Source organism: Ictidomys tridecemlineatus, chromosome 13 (assembly GCF_052094955.1).
Source record: "Ictidomys tridecemlineatus isolate mIctTri1 chromosome 13, mIctTri1.hap1, whole genome shotgun sequence".
Taxonomy (NCBI): domain Eukaryota; kingdom Metazoa; phylum Chordata; class Mammalia; order Rodentia; family Sciuridae; genus Ictidomys; species Ictidomys tridecemlineatus.
In genome coordinates, this window is record NC_135489.1 from 85489157 (window position 1) to 85511987 (window position 22831).

A 22831-nucleotide genomic window follows, 5' to 3' on the forward strand; every position below is an offset into this window, starting at 1 on the left:
TTCTACTATTACAAAAAAAGTTGATAAAAGCTTCAGGATAAAAGATCAATATATAAAATCAACTGCATTTCTGTGTACAGGCTATGAACCATCTGAAAATAAAATCAATATAAAACAATTTCACTTATAATAGTATCAAAAAGCAAGATATGTAGCAGTAAGAAATGGAAGATATACGCTGTAAAAGCATAAATCTGAAAGAAAAACAAATAATCAGAGAGATACTTCAATCATGGATTATAACAATTAAAATAAATAAGGCTTAATGTTCCCTAAATTGATCTACAGATTTATTTTCAGCAAGTCCCTCAGGATTTTCTATGTTAAAAAAAAGACTAAGTCATGTGCAAATATAGGAAGTGTTACTTTTACCTTTTGATACAATTTCTATCAAAATCACAGCCAGATCCTTTCTAGAAATTGACAAGTCAATGGTAAAATTCATATGGAAATGAAAGGGACTCAAATAGCTCCCCCCGAAAATTGAGAAAGCACAGATTTAGTGCATCCAGACTTTCTGATGTCAAATCTTACTGTAGAGGTATTATAAGCAAAACAGCGAGTTAGCTGGCCTGAGACTAGCCATATAGATCAGAGTTCAGAGTTATATGTTCATGTCTGTGGTCAATGGATTTCAGAGTGCTAAGGAAGTTCAGTGGGGAAAGAAGGGTCCCTGGGACAACTGGGTATTCACATACACCACAGAAAAGTGAGAATGGACCTCAGTCTCACAATACAGAGAATGTACCTTGAGTGTGTCGTACCCCTTTATGTGAAAGATGAAACAGTAGGATTCCTAAAACGTGGGAGAAAGAAAGGACCGGGACTTCAAAATTAAAAAATCTCTGATTCACATGGCTCAATCAGAAAGTGTATTTGCACATGATATAGTTATATATATAATCCAAATCATGGAAGAAAAGAAAATGTTTGCAAGTTGTTTATCTTATAAGGTCTAGTATCCAAATTATATAAAAACTCCAATAACTTAATCCAAAGGACAAATAACCTAATCAAACAATGCGCAGAATTTGTGAATATTTCTTCAGAAAATATATACAGATGGCCAATTAACCCGTGAGATGATGCTTGACAACATTAGCTGTTAGAGAATGCCAATCAAAGCCACAAAGAGATGACTTCACATCTAGAATGGCTGTAATTACACACACACACACACATACACACACACACACACACATACACACACACACACACACAGAGGCACGTTACAATTGGACGTGTGTATGGGATACAGCGTGGCACTTCCATACATATATATAATATGTAATGATAAACCAGATTCATTCGAATGTCAATTGCCTCAGGTATTATAATTTTTTCTCTGGTGAAAATATTCAAAGTCTGCTCTACTCATCGCCACAGTCTGGCTGGGCACAAATCACGAGCCACTCAAGCAAGAACAAGCTTTATTTCCAAACCTCCCACGAATGCCACACATGCGGCCTTCTCCCAGGACACACTACACCAACAGGAAATCTCTCCTCCGGAATTCCCTTCTACTGCACTTCCCCAACCAATGGGAACTCTCAGGGAGTCCTGCAAGAGCTCCAAAGTAGCAGGCCTAGGCGACAGCAGGGGTCTAATCTCCAATTGAGTGCACATCTTAACATGATCATTATCATCTCAATGGCTTGCTGGGGTCACCTTTCAAACAAAAATGCCATGCATCATTCCTACTTGGCTATGGCTCTCAGCAACTCATGCTTTTGAAATATTCTTTTTTGCCAGCAATAGTTCAAAAACAGCTAGTTTTAAAGAAAGGCAATAATGCATTTTCGTGAGGATGTGGGGATATCCAAACTCTCATAAATTTCTATTGGGAGTGTAAAATGATGCAGTTGTTTTGGAAAAAAAAAGGCAGTTTCTCAAAATATTAAGGATGGAGTTATGATAAGATTAAGCTATTCCACTCTTAGGTATATATTAAATGAAAATGTATATTCTCGCAAAAGTTTGAATATTGAGGGAAGTATTATTCAAAATAGCTCAAGGTGGAAATGGACTAAGTGTCTATCACCTGATGAACTGATCAACAAAGTGTGATACAATGAAATATTATTCATCAGTGAAAAAGGAATGATGTGCTTGTAAATGCTATAATATGACTAACCCTTGAAAATGTGCCAAGTGAGAGAAGGTAGTCAGTAAAGATCACACAGTTTATGATTCCATTGATATGAAATCTCCAAAATAGGAATGTCTAAAAATATAGAAAATAGATTTGTGATTGCCTCAGTTAGGATATTGAGGAGAAACAGAATGAATTCCATCTGAATATAAATTTTTTTGTGTGGGGGTGGGATGAGGATGGAGAGGATTGATGAAGAGGCACTAACACTGACGGTAGTGATGGATGCACATGTCCATGAATATCTGAAGATAGGCAATGCAATTTTACATTTTAACTGGGTCCATTTTATGGTATAAGGCTTAGATCTTAATAAAGATATGTAAAAATTTACCTCTTAGAAAAAAATGAAATCCAAAACTAAACCCCCACCCCACCCCTCAAAATTGGGACCTCAAAGCAGCTGCCTTTAAATTATATATTTATACAGAAAAACTAATCATTTGTAAGTCTTAGTTAAAGATAATTTGGAGAATTAAGTGAAATCTCCAGCAAATGTCATTCTGGGCTATATGTTGGGATTTGTTACTTTGTTCTTCAAATTTTATTTTTTTTTAAATTTAAAATTAAAACATGAAAAAACAAAACATTTTGCCATTTTATCTCCCAAAATAAAAGGATTAAATTCTTTTTTAAATAAATTTTTTAAATGAAAAGCTATCTAAATAGTTGTTATACTGTATTGTTTAGGGAATAATGTCTAGAACAAAGTCTGTACATGTTCAGTACAGACCCAATTAATTTATTTTCAAATTTTTTTAGTCCGAGGTTGACTGACTCCACAGATGGGGAACCCAGAAACACAGAAAAGAGATTGTGCTATTGTTACTTTATATGAGTAAACAAAATAAAATAAAACATTGAGACATTCTTTCAACAAGACTTGTATTTGCATTCTGTTAACATGACAAAAATGTGCTTTTCATTCTAGAGATTTCTGCATATTTTGAAACTGGCTCCTCAGTGACCTATGATTTTCAAGATCATCACCCCTTAGGTGACAACACCAGCTCCCTTGCTTCTTCATTACACAGGGATGTCACACTATCCCAAGAGACCATCACCCTGAGCTTCCGAACCACTCGGACACCCAGCTTACTGCTTTATGTGAGCTCTTTCTATGAGGAATACCTTTCCATTATCCTGGCCAACAATGGTGAATATCTTTTGTGTGAAGAAAAAAGAGAGAAAACACTGAATTAGAAAAATAGGACTGTAATTACATGGGTCTTTTCAGCACTTAAACTACAAATAAAGAAAATCGCATGCATTTCTAAGATGCACTTTGGTTTTTCAGTACTCTCCATAATGCTTATCATAAAAAGTAGTATTTAAAGGTTAAATTAAGATGCTTTTTCCCATTCCAAGAATGACAATTTCACAGATTTGATATGAAATTACACTTTGCTAGGATGCTTTAATACTCCATGATGATCTAAGACTGTTTGAAATAAGATATTTGGATATTTGCCAGGTATTTATTTCCTGCTCATTCTAAGTAAGTACAAGAGCATTAATATGGATGATATTATGGAGCTATATAAAAGCTAATTTCCTTAAGCAGTTGATAAATACAATGGTTCTTTATCTCATCCATGGTTGACAAGCAAGTTAGATGACATCCACCTAAGAACAGTGAGGGGACAATCTCTCCACCAGTGGCAGCTGGGGCATTACAGGACTTTCACAGTTGGACAGTGAAGTCATACTTTACATTTAGTGAATTAGGACAAAAATCTGATTTCTAGACAATCCTAGAATCAGAATCTTCATGTAAATTGTTAAGAGTTATGAGCCCTGAGGGTATATCTGTGTAGGAAAGCTAAGTATGTTTGAAAACTACACAAACCTCATCTTCTAATAAAACCTTTTTTCTTCCCTATTCTTTGGTTATGGTAGAAGACTTCATAAGGAAACTCTGGTTGCAAAATAAAAACTTAATTATGCACACATCAGTAACACATCAAAATAGGTTTTATTAAAGAAGTTATAATAATAGGTACTGAATATTGATACAGTGTTACAGTTTTATCAATTTCTAAGATAAATATAGTTGTGATTTAGATTTAAGTTCTGAGTTTCCATATGTATAATTTAAACTTCTTCATTTTGGAAAGATTTAGAAGACCAGTGATTATCAATGCACCGGATCTTGACTTAGAAACAGTACAGTTGGACTCAGGTTGGCACTTAAGCCACCTCTAGTATAGAAGAGGCAAGTGTTGAGTGCATTCAAGTCAATGCTAAATACAGTCAAAGGTGCATGAAATAAGTAATAATATAAGTGCTCTAGAATCTGCATTGAAATATTTGTAAAATACCATTGTAATTTAAAATGTCATTTATTTTCTTCTTTAGGAAGTTTGCAGGTCAGGTACAAGCTAGACAGACATCGAGATCCAGATGCTTTTAATTTTGATTTTAAAAACATGGCGGATGGGCACCTTCACCAGCTGAAGATTGACAGGGAGGAAGCCGTGGTCTCTGTAGAGGTAATGCAGCAAACTTGAAGGTCCCATTAACCACCATGAGGAGTTTGTCAGAGAATGGATAATCTAATGCAAAAGTTTGATGATAAATAGTAACAAATGAGCACGTGTTCTCCATAGATCAAGGCAGAAAACCCAATACATCCAGGGTTTAGAGGAGTATTTAGTTTGTTTTGTTTGTTAAGCAATGATCCTGTCAAAGTTATTATTACTCTTAAGTTCTTTTAAAAATGTCAAGATGTCCTTACTTGTTTTTACTTGATTCAGCAGGGAAATGTCTATTTTATCATGGTGACGACAGGTAGAATTTGTTAATTAATATTTCAGTAGGTGATAGCAAAAGAACAGATAGGCCAGCAGTTTAAACACAAGATGAGAGCATGCAAGATATTCATTGAAATGGGAATAAATAACAAAATAGACCTGAGTCAGAAGAGAGTCAGGCAGTTGTCACTGACATTCAAAAGAAAATATATTTTAAGTCTGCACATAAAACTACAATTATTTTGGCTGTGTCAAGTCTCCTCCAGAGAATAAGTTTTTACATTTAAAATAATTGATTTTCCATCCTCTTGTGGATTCTGCCAACTGCAGATACATCATAAAGAAAAGTAAAGCAGCAAAGAGAGTGGGGGGCTGGGAGGGCAGGCGGCTTGTGGCAGTTAGAGATTGTTCATAAAATCGGTTTCCCCTCCTAAACGTTGTTTTAAGGTGAATTATTTAAGCATTGTTGAGCACTTACAAGTGACTTATTTTTATCACTTTTTTCTGGCCTCCTCTGATTCCTTATCATTAAAACTGTATCTCCTTTTGACATTCGCTTCCCACAAGGCGTTTAATAGGTTAACCAGAGTGCACAGAGACAAGTCAACCTGTCCTTGGAGACAGAATTCATCAAATCCCTCACGTTGGGAAAGGTTTTAGGTAAGTGGCAGAAAGATCTTTCTCCCAAAAAAACATCAGATTGTAAGTGTTATGTCACACACTCTGGAAGCACTCGTTATGCTGAAAGAAGCTCCTTGTCTTATCTTAATAATAATTTCCCAGTGAGTGACAATCAAGGCACAAATGGCACTTTTGTCTGAGTGCACATAGAACCATGAGTAAGTGCTGCCTGGAGGATGAGCAAAGGCTTCCCCTGAAAAACACCCACGCTTACCTTCCCCCTGGGCAATCAGGCAGGAGTCACGGTGTTTTTCTAACACTTACTGAAAAGTGAACTGTTACTAAAGCCGACATGGAGTATCAGCCTCAACTCAGGGACCTCCACTCAATGATAAAACTACCCATGAGCTGAAGCAGATGAAAGAAGGGTTGATTTCCTTCAGCAAATGGTAGCACCTTGAACTCGGTTCCCAAGTCCTGCTTGGCCTATGCTTCTGTCCTTGATGACACTGAACCAAAGCCATGAGGCATGCTCATAACCACCTTTACCCAGGGGGAAAGGTGAAGTTGAGAATGATACCCCAGGAAGGATGTATTTGAAAGGCACAGCTTAACTTCAAATTAACATCATAGTTACTGAGGAAAGGAATCTTTCTGGAAAGAAATATGTCAATCAGCTCTGAAAATGAACTATTTTAATGATATAGACTCTAAAGAGAATCACAAATTAGGAAACAATATTAATTGCATACATTCCTGTTTCCCTCCAAATAAGTAGGTGCAGGGAGTTAAGATGTTAATTCAAATGTTATTCAAAGTCATATAACTTAAGGTTTAAAAATACAAGTTTGAATTGAGCAATGAAGCATGGAGTCTGAAGCCACTGACCTCAGAAAGTGATGAATATTCATTCTGCCCATGCCTGGCAAATGTGAAATAATAATCAAAGAATAAAGCATGATTTGGACAGCTGTCTTTCGAATGGGTTTTGTTGTCTTTTCCTGCTGTTCAACTATTTAATAATTATGCCAATATAATTTTATATTCAAACTTGGAGATCCATGTGAAGTATATTTATTCTCTTAACTTACAATAAGATAGACTGTCATATTGAGGAAAAAAGAAGCCACTAATTTCCAAAGAAAGTTGTTCAAAGTATTCAGTGGAAATTCGTCATTATTAATTCTCTTAGCCCCTGTGAATCATTCCCTTATCCATTCACTGAAAAATATTTGGTGAAAATTGATTATGTACACTTAATTAGATGTCGAGGCAGCTTATGAATAAGAGAGTCACTGCACTTGTCCTATACTATACTCACATATTAATAAGTAACATAGGCTAGTGTGTGAGCAATTATAATAAAATAATGCTTGTTATTATTTACCATACTTCACAAGAAATATCCCAGAATTCATTAAAGTTATCATGCTGTTTTTATCTTCCCAATTAGTTTGTGTGTGTGTGTGTGTGTGTGTGTGTGTGTGTGTGTGTGTGCCAGGGATTGAACCCAGGAGTGCTTAACCACTGAGCCACCTCCCCAGCCACATTTTTAATATTTTATTTTAGAGACAGGTCTTGCTGAGTTGCTCTTAGACCTAAGTTGTGGAAACTGCCTTTGAACTTGCGATCCTTTTGCCCCAGCCTCCCGAACTGCTGGGATGATAGGCCTGGGCCACCACACCACACCTGGCTCTTATCTTCCCATTTCTGAATAGTCTTGCTTAATGAAGACCATTCAAGTTAATTATCTCAACATCAATTCAGTATACACCCACCTCAATGTAAGCTCTTGAAGTCAAATTTTCTATGTAGTTTTAATTTTATCAGAGAAGTGTCTTAAAGAATGTTAACACTTAAAATAATATGATCCAGGAGAAGTGACCTGTCACTTTTGTTACATTCTTTATCCAAATAATTAGGATTATTATTCTTTTGATTTGGCTGTGTGTATGTGTGTGTGTATGTGTGTGTGTGTTTTAACCACAAACTTAAAAAAAGAAATGTACTAAAACAAAATAAGAAATGTAGAAGCTGAGCATGTCTTTTTATCTTCTCTCAGAAAATAAAGCAGTAGCCTATAAGTTTTTACATTTTATTTTCATTTAATTAATTAATTTCCCTGAAGTACTGGGGGATTGAACTTATTGCCTTGAGTATGCTAGACAAGTGTTCTATTGCTGAACTACATCCCCATCCCCTAGCAAAGCAGTGTAAATACTCACGTATTATTACAATTACACAGATATGAGAATGCCAAATGATTTTGGTAATTAACTATCCTGGAAATTATGTTCTGAGTTCTATAAGGAGATGTCACATAACACATAACATTTAAAGCTCAGTGGAGCTATGGCTTTATATTATTTTTATACTATGATATTTGCCTCATTTAGAAGGGTTATTGTATTTTGGGTCTGAGATTTTCTTTACCTGATTCACAAGCTACTAAAGAAACCTACAATTGATTTGTGGATGCTGGCAGATGACATAAGATCCCTGGGTTAGAAATAAAGGGCTCTGTTATTTATATAGCAAGTTTCATGCACATTAGCCATTGGTATGGTTTCCCCTTATGGAGCTGGGATAAGCATTCAGGTCAATGCTGCAGATGGGCCGGGTCTGCATTGTAACTGAGGAACACATAGCTTAGGGAATCTACAGATTTTGTAGCAAGCACTAAACAAGCTTATTCCTTATCCCATAGGGAAAGGTATCCTTATCCCTCAAAATTTCTTGTGCCAAACAAATTTGAGAAGTGGTCTGGATAAAGTGCTGTCAAGTATTACATTTCTTTGTTTATCAGGAAAAACATAGAGAAACACTTGAACCCAGGGCAACTTACTATATTATAGGGTGAAAACACAAAAAAAATCTGAAAAAATAAAAAAGATATGAGATTTTACATTGTTTATCAAGGAAGATCCAAGATTAATTGTGTAAGTCAACTCCTTTTCATATCATCTGTTAAATGAGAAAAACTTAGAAATAATTTAGTAGAATCCATAGAAATCTTTTGGGGCTAGGGATGTGGCTCAAGTAGTAGTACGCTTGCCTGACATGCGTGCGGCCCAGGTTTGATCCTCAGCACCACATACAAACAAAGATGTTGTGTCTGCCGAGAACTGAAAAATAAATATTAAAATTCTCTCTCTCTCCTCTCTCTCTCTCTCTCTCTCCTCTCTCTTTCTCTCTTTCTCCCCCCCTCCTCTCTCCTCTCTCCTCTCTTTAAAAAAAAAGAAAAGAAAGAAATCTCTTGATTTTCTAACTTAACATTAACTGGGAGTCAGTGAGGATCATGGATGTTTTGAGGTCTTTGAAATTATGAGCCTTCCAGACCAAGGCTAGCAAATAGAGCTTTCTGTGATGGTGAACCTATCCTATAACTATGCTGACCTACACAGTCATTCCTAGACACACATAGTTTTTTAACAAGTGAAATGTGGCTACTGTAACTGAGGGACTAAATTTTTTATTTTATTTAAATCTAATTGATTTGAATTGCAACAGCTGCATGTGGCTAGTGTGTACCATATTGCACAATGTAAAACACTGTCCATTTGCTTGCTTATGTAGTCATTTTTTTTTCATTCAAACAAATGACACCCTGTTGTGAAAGCAGACACCTGTCTAATTGGCATGACACTGGCCTGGGAAGCCAGCCCTACATCAAATATTTTTTTCTACCTCCTCAGGTGCTAATATTTCAAATTCCATAATTAAAGAACCATTTCTTTTGTACCAAGTCTTTCCTTCTGCTAAAATGCATATACTTCTTAGAGTACTATCAGAAAGCATAATCAGGTATTTATGCAAAAGTGAATTTATTCAAGAACAGGCTTTGATGGAAAAGAAGAGAGAATTGGAAGGAATCCAGGTAGAGTACCATAGAGAGAGGGGGCAGAGTGACCCACAGACATTCTTGATTAGAGCTAATTAGCTAACAGGTGCAGAAATGAAGGGTTTTGACAATGTCAACTTGTCAAGGCAATAGGAAAATAGAATTCAGGTCACTGCCTAAGTGTTGAGTTCTACTTAAAATGTGTTCTACTGAGAAACAATTACTAACAGTGTTTTGTTAAAAGCCAGAAGTGTTTCACCCTTGGGTTTCTTCCTGGGTTGTTGAATGAGTGATTGCCTGGTAGACTCAGAGTAGGCAAAGTGATTTCTTCCTTTCAGATATTTTTTAAAAAAGTATATCTGGATCATTACTGATTTAAATAATTTATTGATGAATTAGAAGAGCTCTATTCTGTTCCATCACGTTCAAATTAAATGATTATATAATGTTAATATTCACCATTCATCAGAAAAAAAGGTCCCATAAAACTATATGATTCTTGTCCGAAATACCATGATTTATTATAAAACCTTTTTGTATTATATTGTGTCAAAGAGAGAAATATTTTTACACATGACAAAATGACAGACTTTCTTCAGGACTAAAGGAACTCTGGACTGGGGTTTTGCAGTGAAGAGATTGGGCTCAGCTTAAAATGCAAGGAAAAGTGTAGACTGACAGCCAGCCAGGTGAGGGTGTTCCTTGGTGGGTGGAAAATTACCAAGAGGTTAGGAGAATTCTTACTAAATTGGCCTATTGGAATTCTGGATGAAGACCCGCTGGGCTAATCAATAACCTGGAGGACTGTCAAGGACATCAAGGAGAGTGGAGGGTTCAGGCTAAATTCCACAACTCAGAAACAAAAAAGATGGGGCTAGTGGAGCAGATGGCTCAGAGAAGCCTGATTAAAGTTTGATTAAGGGTAGAATCTCAGTGGTGTCAAAGTTCTTTTTTAGAAAAAATATATATAATTATACAAAGGTTCTTGAAATAGAAGAAAGAATACATAAATGTAAGGGAAATGGTAATTCTAGTCAGGAGATAAGCATGAGTAAAACCAAAGAGGGTTAAAGAGAGAAAACGAAGAGGAAACAGCACTGTCCAAGGTTCACTCTCTGGCCTGTGGGTAACATGGGGAGCGACCCGGGAAGGGGACCTGACCACTAGTAAGGGCCCATGCCCAAGGGCTCATCTTACTGACTGCAAGTGAGCGAAGAGTTGGATGAATGTGTTGGGGAAAAGAGTATCTGTTTTCACGTAATGGTGCAAGAGAATGATTCTGATTGTGGGTGCTAGGAACGTGGAACTCTCAAACTCAGGAAAGAAAAGGAGAAAGAAGAAGGAAACTATGTAACCCCAGTGGCTCAGGAGGCTGAGGCAGCCTCAGTGACTTAGGGAGGCCATAAGCAACTTAATGAGACCCTGTCCCTAAATAAAAAATAAACAAAGAAAAAGGACTGGGGATGTGGCCCAGTGATTAAGCCTGGCTTCAATCTCTGAATAATAATAATAATAATAATAATAATACACCACTAAATCAACAAAATTTTAAAAAACACCATGTAAGATAAAATGAATCAAATCAGATAATAGAAGTTGTTACTCTAAATGTGAATAGCCTCAATTCTGTCATATTCAGGTCAATAAATATCTAGTTAAACGCTCTTACAAAAAACGAAACCACTAAGAAGTCCCAGCTAATGAATTTCAGAAGTGCAGCCTTGTTGCCAGCAGACAAGATGCGCATGAGGTTAGAATAAGTGAATGAGCTCAAAGGTGGGGGAGGGCATTACCTGGGGATAAAAGGTACAGTTTGTTAAGAGAACATAAAAGCCATGAATCCAATATACATCATGAAAGATAACAGTTGAATAGAAGGAGTAAAAATGAACTTCCAGAGCTCTGTCGTCTCCAAGAGTCAGTTTACTATAATTCCTCCCTTGGCTGTGGCCTCCCTGACAAATGTGTTTTAATGATCAGTTTTTAAAAACCGAGTTCAGATCGTCGCCTTGAAGCCCCCACAGAGTCGCTGTCCCTCGCAGCTGTCCACGGAGGCCCTCTGCCCTGGAAATGGCCATCAGCCGCCTGCTCCGGCGCAGGGGGGGCGCAAGGGGGGCGCAGGGGGGGCGCAGGGGGGGCGCAGGGGGGGCGCAGGGGGGGCGCAGGGGGGGCGCAGGGGGGCGCAGGGGGGGCGCAGGGGGGGCGCAGGGGGGGCGCAGGGGGGGCGCAGGTCGGAGCCGGTGGCGGCTGTGCCGGCGGGGTCACCTACCGAGCCCAGTGCCCCTGCGTCCTAACGCTGTGTCGCTTTGTCCCCGCAGAGCCCCCAGGCGCGGACCCCGACACGCGGCGGGCGGCGGCACGCGGCTTCACCCGCTGCCTCTCGGCCGTGCGCTTCGGCCGCGCCGCCCCGCTGAAGGCGCTGCGCCCCAGCGGCCCTGCCCGAGTCACTGTCCGCGGCCACGTGGCCGCCGGGACCCGCTGCACGGCGGGGTCGCGGACCGGCGATGGAGCGCGGGAGCTGGCTCCGCTGGCGCTCAGGTGGCGCAGATGGCGCAGGTGCTTGGCCCCCTGCCCCTCCCCGCGGGCTGGGAACAGCGGCGGTGCGCGGTGGAGAGGGCCTGCGACGCCCTTGGCAGCCTCCCCTTTTCTACCCTAGGTCGTTCCGAAACCAGCGAGGAGGGAGAACCTTTGTTGAAGGCGGACAGAAGCGACTCTGGGGTCATCGGAGGTAAAGGGGCTGAAGGAACTCGTCTGCGGCATTACTGTCGCTTTAAAAAAAAAAAAAAAAAACAACTTTTTAAATTTTAAAAATTATTTGTTCCCATTTAACAGTATTAACTTAATAGAAAATTATAGCTAAGAATCAGCACTCCAGGAGGGGTGCTTGTGGGTTTTCTGAGTTGATGTTCACCGATTTAAGCTGGGGGCGGGTGGGGGGGATGCTTCTGTGAGGATTCCACTGGAAACAGGACTTTTAAAGAACAGGTAAAGTCTGGCGTGGTGGTCTCCCGGATCCCAGCTACTTGGGAGGCTGAGGCAGGAGGATGGCAGGTTCTAGGCCAGCCTGGGCAACTGAGCAAGACCCTGCCTCAAAATAAAAGGGCTGGTGATGTAGCTCAGGGGTAAGGGGGCCTCCGGGTTCCATCCACAGTCTGAGGGAAAATTAAAAAAAAGTCACAAAATAATGAAAATTTCTTATTTCATAAATAGCTGTATTCCCTAAGATCTGAGGGATATATAGGAGGGAGGGGGAGATAGATAGAAAGATAGATAGATAGATAGAAGGATAGATAGATGATAGATAGAAGGATAGAAAGATAGATAGAAAGATAGATGATAGATAGAAGGATAGATAGATAGAAAGAAAGATAGATAGAAGGATAGATAGAAAGATAGATAGAAGGATAGAAAGATGATAGATAGAAGGATAGATAGAAAGATAGATAGATAGAAAGATAGATGATAGATAGAAAAAAAGATAGAAGGATAGATAGATAGATAGAAAGATAGAAAGATAGATAGATAGATAGATAGATAGATAGATAGATAGAAAGAAAGAAAGACAGATAGGGCATAGATCTGATATAGCTATTAGAGCAAGACATTGCCCCAAGTAATTATATTCAAAGCCACAAAAACCTAAGTCGAAAGCCAAATAATGATCAGAGCACATGTGTTATGATACTTAAAAAAAGGCAATTTGCATGATTTAGATGTTTCAGTTGTTATTTGATTTTTTAAAAGAAACTTTTAAAAATTTAAATATGCTTAACATTACTTCAAGTGCATTTTTTAAAATTGTGCATTTCAGTGACATCTCGTACATTCTCAGTGTGGTACAGCAAGAGCCATGGTTTATTTCATTTTTGATTGTCCTTTCCAGTTAGTCGGATAGGTTATTTTTCATTGAAGGGAAAATTGAATACAATCTAAACATATTTTTTTGGCAATGAAAACAATGTTTCATTTTCTTGAAATATAATTTATCAGAGCTGGTGTGAAAAAAATTAGATTTCATATTTCCTCACTAATTAATTAATGGATTATTGAAATATTGTTTGTTTTCTTGTTGTATAGACTCTTCATAGTACATACAAAGCAAACTTTTTTCCTCTAAAATGATAGAAAACAAAACAATTCAGACATTATGAAAACCTGACTAAATATTTTTTTCGTGTATTGACATTTGTCACTCTCTTGGTTATTTTTCTCTTTGAAATTAGTGAGGTATAAAATAATAATACATGACCCAATGAGGAAAAAGCAGTTTTACAGTTTTATGTGAGAAGGTAGTCAAGAATGCATATCTAAAAAGACTACTTTTATCTTAGATTTTAAATCAAATATAATCCTTAATAAATCCTGATTTTTTTTTTGGGGGGGAGACAATTTTTCATTGCAATACAAAAGCAATTTAAAGATGTTCAACATTCCAGAACAGGATCCCAAGTCCTACAAGTGTTTGCAAAATGTCAGACTTAGCCCCTGATCTTCTTGAAGAGCTAGAGGTAGTCAGCAAATTAAAAACAAAACAACAATAACAACAACAACAAAAACTTACTTTTGGAATTTTATTGCTTTTGGTCAAACATCACTGTAAGATCTTCTGTAAAAAAATCATTGGCAAGATTCTCTGCTGTTCAACAATAAATCTTACAGGGCTCTTGGGCTGTCCTGAGAAACTCTGATGAGCTCTTGAAGGAGGGGAAGGGAAGAGGGAGAATTCGCAGAAGGATTCCCAGTCTTTGTTTGTTTTTTTTTTCCCAATAATTTATTTTATTCTCCTCATATACATACTTCAGCCTTATTTCTTTCTCATATTTTATTGTCATAATTTGCATAAGAGATAAGATTTAGAGAATTTTTCTGTTATGTCTATTTATTACTAAATCAAGTGTTTGTTTTTTACTATTATTTCAACCCGATCCTCTGAAATACTTGCTAGTATAATAAAAGAAATATTCAAGTAACGATTAGTCATTGAATTAGAAATATAATTTTATGAAATTATTATGATTTTTAAAGCTAATAATTTTCATTATTGAAAGTACCATAACTATACCATACCTAGACTTTAATTAATTATTTTATACACTTTATTTCATTTAATATTCACAAAGACTCTTCACAGACATAGTCTTCATATTCTAACAGTCACCAGCTGGAGATACAAATTGATACCTTTTGTCATACACTTACAATGTGGACAGTCCAAGCATGGCTTTATGCATAGCTTTTTGGTGTAGCATAGATTTGACTTTCATTCTTCAGGAATATGACTGCTGTACAGCTAGCTTTCTTGGGGGTGCTTTAGCACTCTGGCTCTAAATTACAGCCTTAAACTAGAAGGAGGCACCAGGTCTTCCCCTCAGGTATTCTGATTCAGCATGATTTTGGGTTGAGAACCATGGCATAGCTAATGGTTATTAAATGGTTATTAAATATTTTAGAACATTTACATCTGGCACCAGGTCTTCCCCTCAGGTATTCTGATTCAGCATGATTTTGGGTTGAGAACCATGGCATAGCTAATGGTTATTTAATGGTTATTAAATATTTTAGAACATTTACATCTGGTTCCTTCAAATAGTCCACATTCCACAAAAATAAACTTAATAAGTATCCCTGCAATATTTTTGGTGACAGGGATTGATCACATATATGTTACACTACTGCATTTCAAAATTATGTTGTCATTAAAGTATTTTGGAGTTGGGGAGATAGCTCAGTGGTAGGGTGCTAGGCCCTGGATTTGATCTCTATCATCAAAACAAATTTACAAAGATATAAAACAATTTAATGAAAATTTATCTACTTAGTTAAAAATAACATTTATTCTAGGATGGTACTAAACAAACTATGCTTTTTTTTTTTTTTAGTAATAGTAACCTTTTTTTTTTTAGCTTTATTTTATTCACTTATTTTATTTAGTGCTGAGGTGTGAACCCAGGGTCTCACACATGCAAGGCAAGCACTCTATCACTGAGCAACAACCCAGCCCCTATACTTTTAAGATAATTTAAAACTTTGTCTCAGAGCCTTGTGTATATATGTTTTTGTTGTTTGTTTGTTTGTTTCGGAACCAAGGATTGAACCCAGGGATATTTAATCAGTAAGCAGCATCTCCAGCCTTTTAAATTTTTTATTTACAGAGAGGGTCTCTTGAAGTTGCTTAGGGCCTCACTAATTAGCTGAGACTGGTTTTGAACTTGTGATCTTCCTGTCCCAGCTTCCCAAGTCCTGTTTCTGTTTTTAAGCACAAAAGCTGAATTTCAATCACAGGCCTTTAGGGAAAAGAACTACCCCAACTATATCCAAAAGTCATGGAAACTCAGACACACCAAATGTTATAAAACCACCGGACCTAAAAATTCCTAGGCTTGATGGTCCCAACTTATGATATAGTAGATGGTTGGTTTGTTGTAACCTATCTTATAAGGCAGTGATGTTAGCAAAGCCCCCAATTAAGGCAAAAATCGCCTTTTATATTCTGACTTGGTGTTCTTCTGTCTTCTCCCCTATCCCAGGTTTGATAGCAGTTGTGATATTTATTTTGCTCTGCATCTCTGCTATAGCCATATGCATTTACCAACAGAAAAAAGTTACGCAAAGAAAATGAATCAAAAGTCTCAAAAGACGAAGAGTGCTAGGACTACTCAGCGAAGTGCACGTGTCAAGACACAGTCCTGAGAGACAATGTCTTCTGGTTGGCAGTGGGCTGATCTACCCCATCCACTGTGGACTGTCCTGATCTGGTCATCCCTGTGGGTGGGCCAGTGCTAACCATCTGCTGAGGACCTGGGGTGCTGGGAGGCCCGTTCTGCCTTGGTGGACCCCTCCCTCCAGTGCAATTTATATGACAGTGAAGGAGGAATCCTCATTCATCATGGTGGAGTAGTTTGCCCCAGAAGGAATGCTCTCTTTCAACACAGAAATTTAATTTGTGTAGTAATTGGGGATTTTAGCTGAGAAAATGGCCATGAGGCTCTGGTCCTACTTAGAGAATGGGACAGAAGTTTCATTCACATGTAAGAGACAAAATCAAACTCTAATGTTCTTTATTGCTCAGAAGCTTATCTGGGATCCCGTTCCTGTTCCCTGCTGATATTTCATTTTGGACAGGAAATGCTTCTTTGATTACTTCACCAGCATTTCCATAGTCCTGCAATCCAGTGCCAAGGGCCTGCTAAAAAGTTAATGGCGTGTTTGATTTCCTTATCTGATGGTCAATGCAATGCAAGAGAGACCTGGAAATGTTATTTTTGGTGTATTGCTTTTTCTAATTGACTGTTTTTAATCATTTTGATAAATTTTAATGTTGAAATCAATATGGAGTGTTGGTGATAAAATTTAGTATTGAATTTTGTAATGGAACAGAAAATTGATAGGTAACAAGATGCAAACAGAATGTCAATTAGAGTCTGCCTATTTTCTTTGTAATATGTAATTATAGTTTTTTAAAATTGTGATCATGCTTTTAACTAAATTTATGATGACATAAATACTACTTCTTATAGTGAAAAAGATTGATTCTTTATTTATATCAATACCTGAAGGAAACGTATTTTAAACTTATTTCCCCCTCCCATATTAAGAAATTATGTCAGTTTTTTATTATTCTATATTTATATTTCTCTTTTTTCTTTTTCTTTTTTATTTGGGGGGGTGGAGGGGTGGGGACAGTGCTGAGGATCAAACACCAGGTCCCTCAGCTCTATATTTCTCTTTCTAAACGTTGTTACTGATATGTCTGATTTCCTGAATTTTTACTGAATATCTTTCAATTTATTAGGAAAATCAGCTGCAATTTATTTTTTAAATATTCAATTGCTCTAAGCATAAATATCATTGATTAGTATCCTCTTGTCCAGTTGCTTTTGAAATATAAGATGAAGGCTACTTCCTCCAAGGAAAGGCAGAATTTATAGGCTCTATATTAAATCTGCTCTTCTAATCACAGGTTTATGATCACGAAGCCAGATTTTAATAGAGCATACCAAATTGAATATATGCTACTAAGTACTGAAATGTGTCTCATTTGAGTTTATACACACACCAAGATAGCAGAAGATTGGAACTAACAGTTCCAGGAACGAGTATTGAGATAGTGGTTATTTGGTAACCACATGGAACTACCACTGGTTTAAATAAACCACTTATATAAGAATAGTGATGCTACAGTCTCCAGAACTCAGATGCCAGTTGCCTGCAAGGACTAATTAGATTATGGAGTTTGTCCACACCAGGGCAAGCTGGAAATATGCCACTTTAGCCTGACTACTACATAACTGAATTCACATCTTATTTGTTTCAGTTTTGAAAGGATTACTACAGGTACTCTCTGAGGTCTGCTCCCAGCATAGGAGTTCTTCTCAGAGTACCTCGTCTCTACTGATGTTTAAGTGAATGACAAAATATATTTTATTTCTACAGTAACATGTAGGAAACACACTTGCGTGAATGATAAATGTTTTGGGGGGGTTTTGCTGTATCTCAAAGATCTCTGCAGGGTGAAGAAAGATTCAACAAAGATAAAGTGCATTTGTAAGTTGGCATAGACATCATGTAATCACTGAAATTTTTACACACACATTTTACATCACAGATTTGCATAGTTGGTGTTTTATCTAATTGCAGAGAGTAAAACACCATAAACCACTGTTCTTGGTGTTTCTTGCAAGACAGAAAAAGTGCATTGATATATCATCCATTGTGAATCTTCTGTACTGATTTTTGGACTTAATCTTTTCATTTGAAAATAAATTCACTTTTGGAGTAAAATAAAATTATTGTAAGGGAAGTTGTGTGAAATTGAAATTATGAAAATGTGACTCTCCCCCCTCCCCCGCTAGTTTATTTAAAACGTGCAGATAAATGCAGCTTGTAATAGTTTGAGCATTAGCTTATATTCCTTGTATATTTTGAGATTAGCAAGACATGTTTACCTTTTTATGATCTGATATTTATCATCTGGTAAGATTTTCATTCTAAATTCTTAAACAAAAAGTAGAGAAAAGATAAATCTTTACTGATTACTAGAAGTATATATGTATGAATGTATATATTTCACCTTCTGCCAAGAGCAGCCATCAATTGACTAAAATACAGATGGAGTAATTTTTTATGTTGTTGCAGAGAAATGAGTCACTAAAAGCAAAAACTACTCTAATTATATAGAATTTAGTTGCAAGTAGCACCCTTCTATGTATAAAACTAACAGTGTAATGATTGCCCATATTTTGTTCTCATAAAAAGAAAATAGCATAACTAACATTCTTTATCTGAAAAGGCTGAAGTTTTTTGACTCTTAAGAACTTCAAACTTCTAATATTAAACCTAGAGTGGTTAATATGACATTGACCAATTGCTGGAAAATGGTGACATTGGCAAATTGTCTCATCTTGACACTGTGGCCCAAATTCACTGTAGGAAATCACTCCAATTCTTCATCATTTCCTAAGTGCCATCACTTTAAGCATGAACTTAACCTCTTTTGATTGTGGTTATTGCTGATAAATGACCAAGTCTATCTCATGTTTCTATTTCTGTGAAGGGTCAAATGGCTTGAATTAAAATATTTCTCCAGTTTGCTCTGATCCTTCATAGTAATAGAGACATGGGGTAAATCGTGGGCACATAAATAAGATTTGTTTTCCCTGCTGGGTCAGCTGTAGAGATGAGGAAGCAAACACAAAGGGTGAGAGTCACTTCACCAAGGGGACAATACCATTGAGCTGTCATACTTTTATGAAACTCCTGGCTCATCTCACTCTTGATGCCACTAAGGATAGAGCCATCTCCCTGCCTTCTCAGCATTGCTGAGCAGAGTGGAGAAACTGATTCCATTACTTGACATTCCATTTGCCTAGACTGACCAATGCTTCTGGATCTCTGTTCACATCTTTTGAAAAAACAAACATTTAATGGAAAATTGATCTTGATTTTTTAAAAAATAAAATATTACTTTCATCATAGAAGCAAACAAATGCCCCTTTGGGTTATTCTGGAATCTACACTATAATTGACACAAATGGATCATTAAAATATTCTTGAAGTTGGAAAATAATCAAATGGACACTTTTTTCCCAGTTTCACAATTATTTTCTAATATTTTCTGTTTAGTTGAATATTTTTCCTATTAGGGGAACTGTGTGCTTTAGTAATAGTTCATGCCATAAATAAGGAGAGCATAATGGTTGATCCGGAAGCAGCCTGATTCTGAAACCCAAAACTAAGGAATTTGTTATGCTAGGAACCCAGAATGATTAGACTGACCTTTATTCAGCTCTTCTATAAAAGCTCGGTATCCCTTGGCTCAATTAGCCCTCTCTATCAGACCAAATGGAGGCATTATGTCACTTTTGCTTTTTATTATGATTGTTGCTATATATTGCCAAATTACAGTTTTATATATTTATGGGGTATGGAGGGATGTTGCAATTTTCCAACACGTTGTGCAATGAAATGCAACAACATGGATGGAATTGTGAAATAAGCCCGTGATGGGAAGGTGAGTTACATATAGCCTCACTGACAGGTGGAACTGAAATTGGGGCTCACAGAAATGTGGCAGAATGGAGGCTACCAGAGGTTGAGAGTTGGATGGAATGGAGAACTGATAACTGAGGGGTACAAAACTTTAGTTAGAAGGAAGAAGTTTACTTATTTATTGTCCAAGAGCTGCCCTGTTTTACGGGAAGGGTAGATCTCAAATGTTATCATCATGAAAAGTGCTAAATATTTGTGGTAAGGTTATGTTGGTTGGCTTCCTTTGACAGATTTTTGAGTCAGAACATGATTAGGTGGTTGTGCAATCTGCTACGGAGATATCCATCATGCACTGTTTTAACAATTAAGCTTAAAAAAAGAAACTGATTTTTGTTCTTCAAAAAACTCATTCCAGGAATTATAGACTTTTCAGTTAGGAGGAATATTAACTATCATGTGTGCCAACCTTTTGTCTTCTTGTACATGCTTCTTGTGGATGTTGCTGAAGCTTGGCTCATTGCTGGTGTGTTCTCAGAACACCCCTTATGGGGTTTTCGTGGTAGTACTCCACTGGAAATGTGGATAATTTGTAAGAAAGTTAACATTGCTATCACTAAGACTGGCATCTGAATTTATATATTGTCTATTATCACATTGTTGGGAAAATATATTGGAGAACTATTTGTATTTGTCTTTTTAAAACTACTCCAATAATGTACTTTATCGATCATAAATTGACCATGACCTAAAAAGGTAGTTTTTCATTTTGTTGTATCATTATTTATTTTAAAATGTGAGATTCATAAGATGCCATTTGCCATATAAGTAAAAAGGTCTGTAATCACAAAACCAAACTTACTTATAATTTGAGGAATATTAAAATCAATAATTTAGTTGGCTTATAATACCACCTAAACATTTAGACCCATGTAGATATAGAACCTATAGATAAAGTGATATAGAACCTATATCACTGCATAATATCTAATACTACATTTTAACTCTTTAAACAAACCAGGCTGGGGAAGCAGGTAATTTTTCCCATTTCTGAAACCACACAAGGGCCTTCAATGCTTGTTGTTGTTGTTTGTTTGTTGCAATATTGGAGATTACACCTGTGAGTGCTCTAACATTGGGCTACATTAATTTTTATTTTGAGGCAGGATCTTGCTAAATTTCAATCCTTCCATCTCAGCTTCCCAAGTCCCTAGGACTACAGGTGTGTGCCACTGCACCCAGCTCCCTCCATATTATATACCAGATACTCTCTCTCTAGTACTCTGTGTATACTTGTGCTGCACCTAAAGAGTGAACCTTTTCTACACCACCCTCACCTCCAGCTAAGTGTTGCCCCATTTGGAGGCGATGTCACTTGGTTAAGAGAGCACTGAAGAAAGGAATCGAGTGCAGAGTTCACACAGGACAGGTGACTGCCAGGTAGCCTGGAAATCCTCCTCATTAACAGGGACCTAGGGAGAGCAGGCAGGAGGGGCTAGTAGTGCACTAGGGGCTACACACTGCTATGGTCCCATTGAACACATCTTAACAGACCCAGACAAAAGAACAATTATCAAATGGTTTCTAAATCCCTGGAAAAAAGTCAAGAGAACATACAGAAATATAAAAATTTCCAACACCCAACAAAGTAAAATCACAATGACTGTTACTCAGAATAACTACCAGGCATGCACTGAGGCAGAAAAATATGACCTATAATTGGAAAAAGTTAATTTAAGAAATGATCCAGAACTTATACAAATGTTGAACTACTAGTCAGCAGTATTAAAATAACTATTATAATTATATTCCTATGTTCAAATACATAACATGGATGACATTGAAAAGGTTCAAATAAAACATATGGAAGCCATGATGGCACCTGCCTGTAATCCCAGGAGTTCGGAGGCTGAGGCAGGAGGATCACAAGTTCAAAGCCAGCCTCAGCAATGGCAAGGTGTTATGCAACTCGGTAAAACCCCACCTTTAAATAAAATACAAAATAGGGCTGGGGATGTGGCTCAGTGGTTAACTGCCCCTGAGTTCAATCCCCAGTCCAAAATATTTAAAAATATAAATAAATAAATAGATAAATAGGAACCATCTAGAGATGAAATTTTCAGTGCATGTGATTTAAAACCTAATGGATGGGATTAATGGCAGATTAGACTTTTCAGGAAAAAAAGTTGAGTCAACTCGAAGATACAACAGAAGATTGCCAAACTAAAATAGAAAAAATAAAAAAATAAAAACATGAGACAGGGAATAAACAGAGAATCAGTGACCTGAGAACAATTTCAAATAGCCCATGTTTAATTCGAGTTCATAAAGGAGACAAGGAAAGAGATGGAGAGAGAAAAAAATATTGGAAAAGAATATTGGCTGAACATTTTCACATTTGATGAAAATCAAACTGAGATCCAGGAAGCCCCACAGCCTCAAATACAAATGGTATTAAGAAAGCAAGACCACGGAACATCACAAAGAAATTGCTTAACATCCGCCATGGTAAAGAGAGAAAATCTAAAAGCAGCCATAGAAGAAGGCAAGTTTTATACAGAGAACAAGAACAAGGACAACAGTAGATTTCTTTTTGGAAGCAAAGCCACTTTTACCCAAAAAGGAAAAAATAAAACAACAACAACAAGAAAAAATTCTTCCTTAGATTTGTATATCCAGCAAAAAACTTGTTTCAGAAAAAGGTGAAATAAAAAATTTTCCAGCCACACAAAAGCTAAAATAAAATTTATTATCAGTATATCTGCCCTTCAAAAGCAGTTTAAAAGTCCTTGAGGAAGAAGTATGAAAACAGATAGAAATATGTATCTGCACAAAGGGAGGAGGAACACTTACGTATATGTAAGTAAATAAATATGACTTCTTGCTTATTATTTGAGCATTCACTGTTTAGAAATAAAAGTAGTATTGTGTAAGGTCTATAGCATAAGTGAAATTAAAATAAATGAGAACACTAGCACA

At 37.0% G+C, this 22831-nt stretch overlaps 1 protein-coding gene across 1 annotated transcript in view; it reads left to right on the forward strand.

The window, feature by feature from the left end:
• Positions 1–18160, forward strand: part of LOC144369945 (contactin-associated protein-like 3) — a 149389-nt gene extending 131229 nt beyond the window's left edge. Inside the window, 7 exon segments of the mRNA XM_078030418.1 lie at positions 3084–3308; positions 4511–4644; positions 5484–5565; positions 11686–11893; positions 12004–12095; positions 15895–15962; positions 15964–18160. Of these exon segments, the coding sequence (XP_077886544.1) occupies positions 3084–3308; positions 4511–4644; positions 5484–5565; positions 11686–11893; positions 12004–12095; positions 15895–15962; positions 15964–16017 (863 nt within the window). The 3' untranslated portion in view covers positions 16018–18160.
• The last annotated feature ends 4671 nt before the right edge of the window (positions 18161–22831 follow it).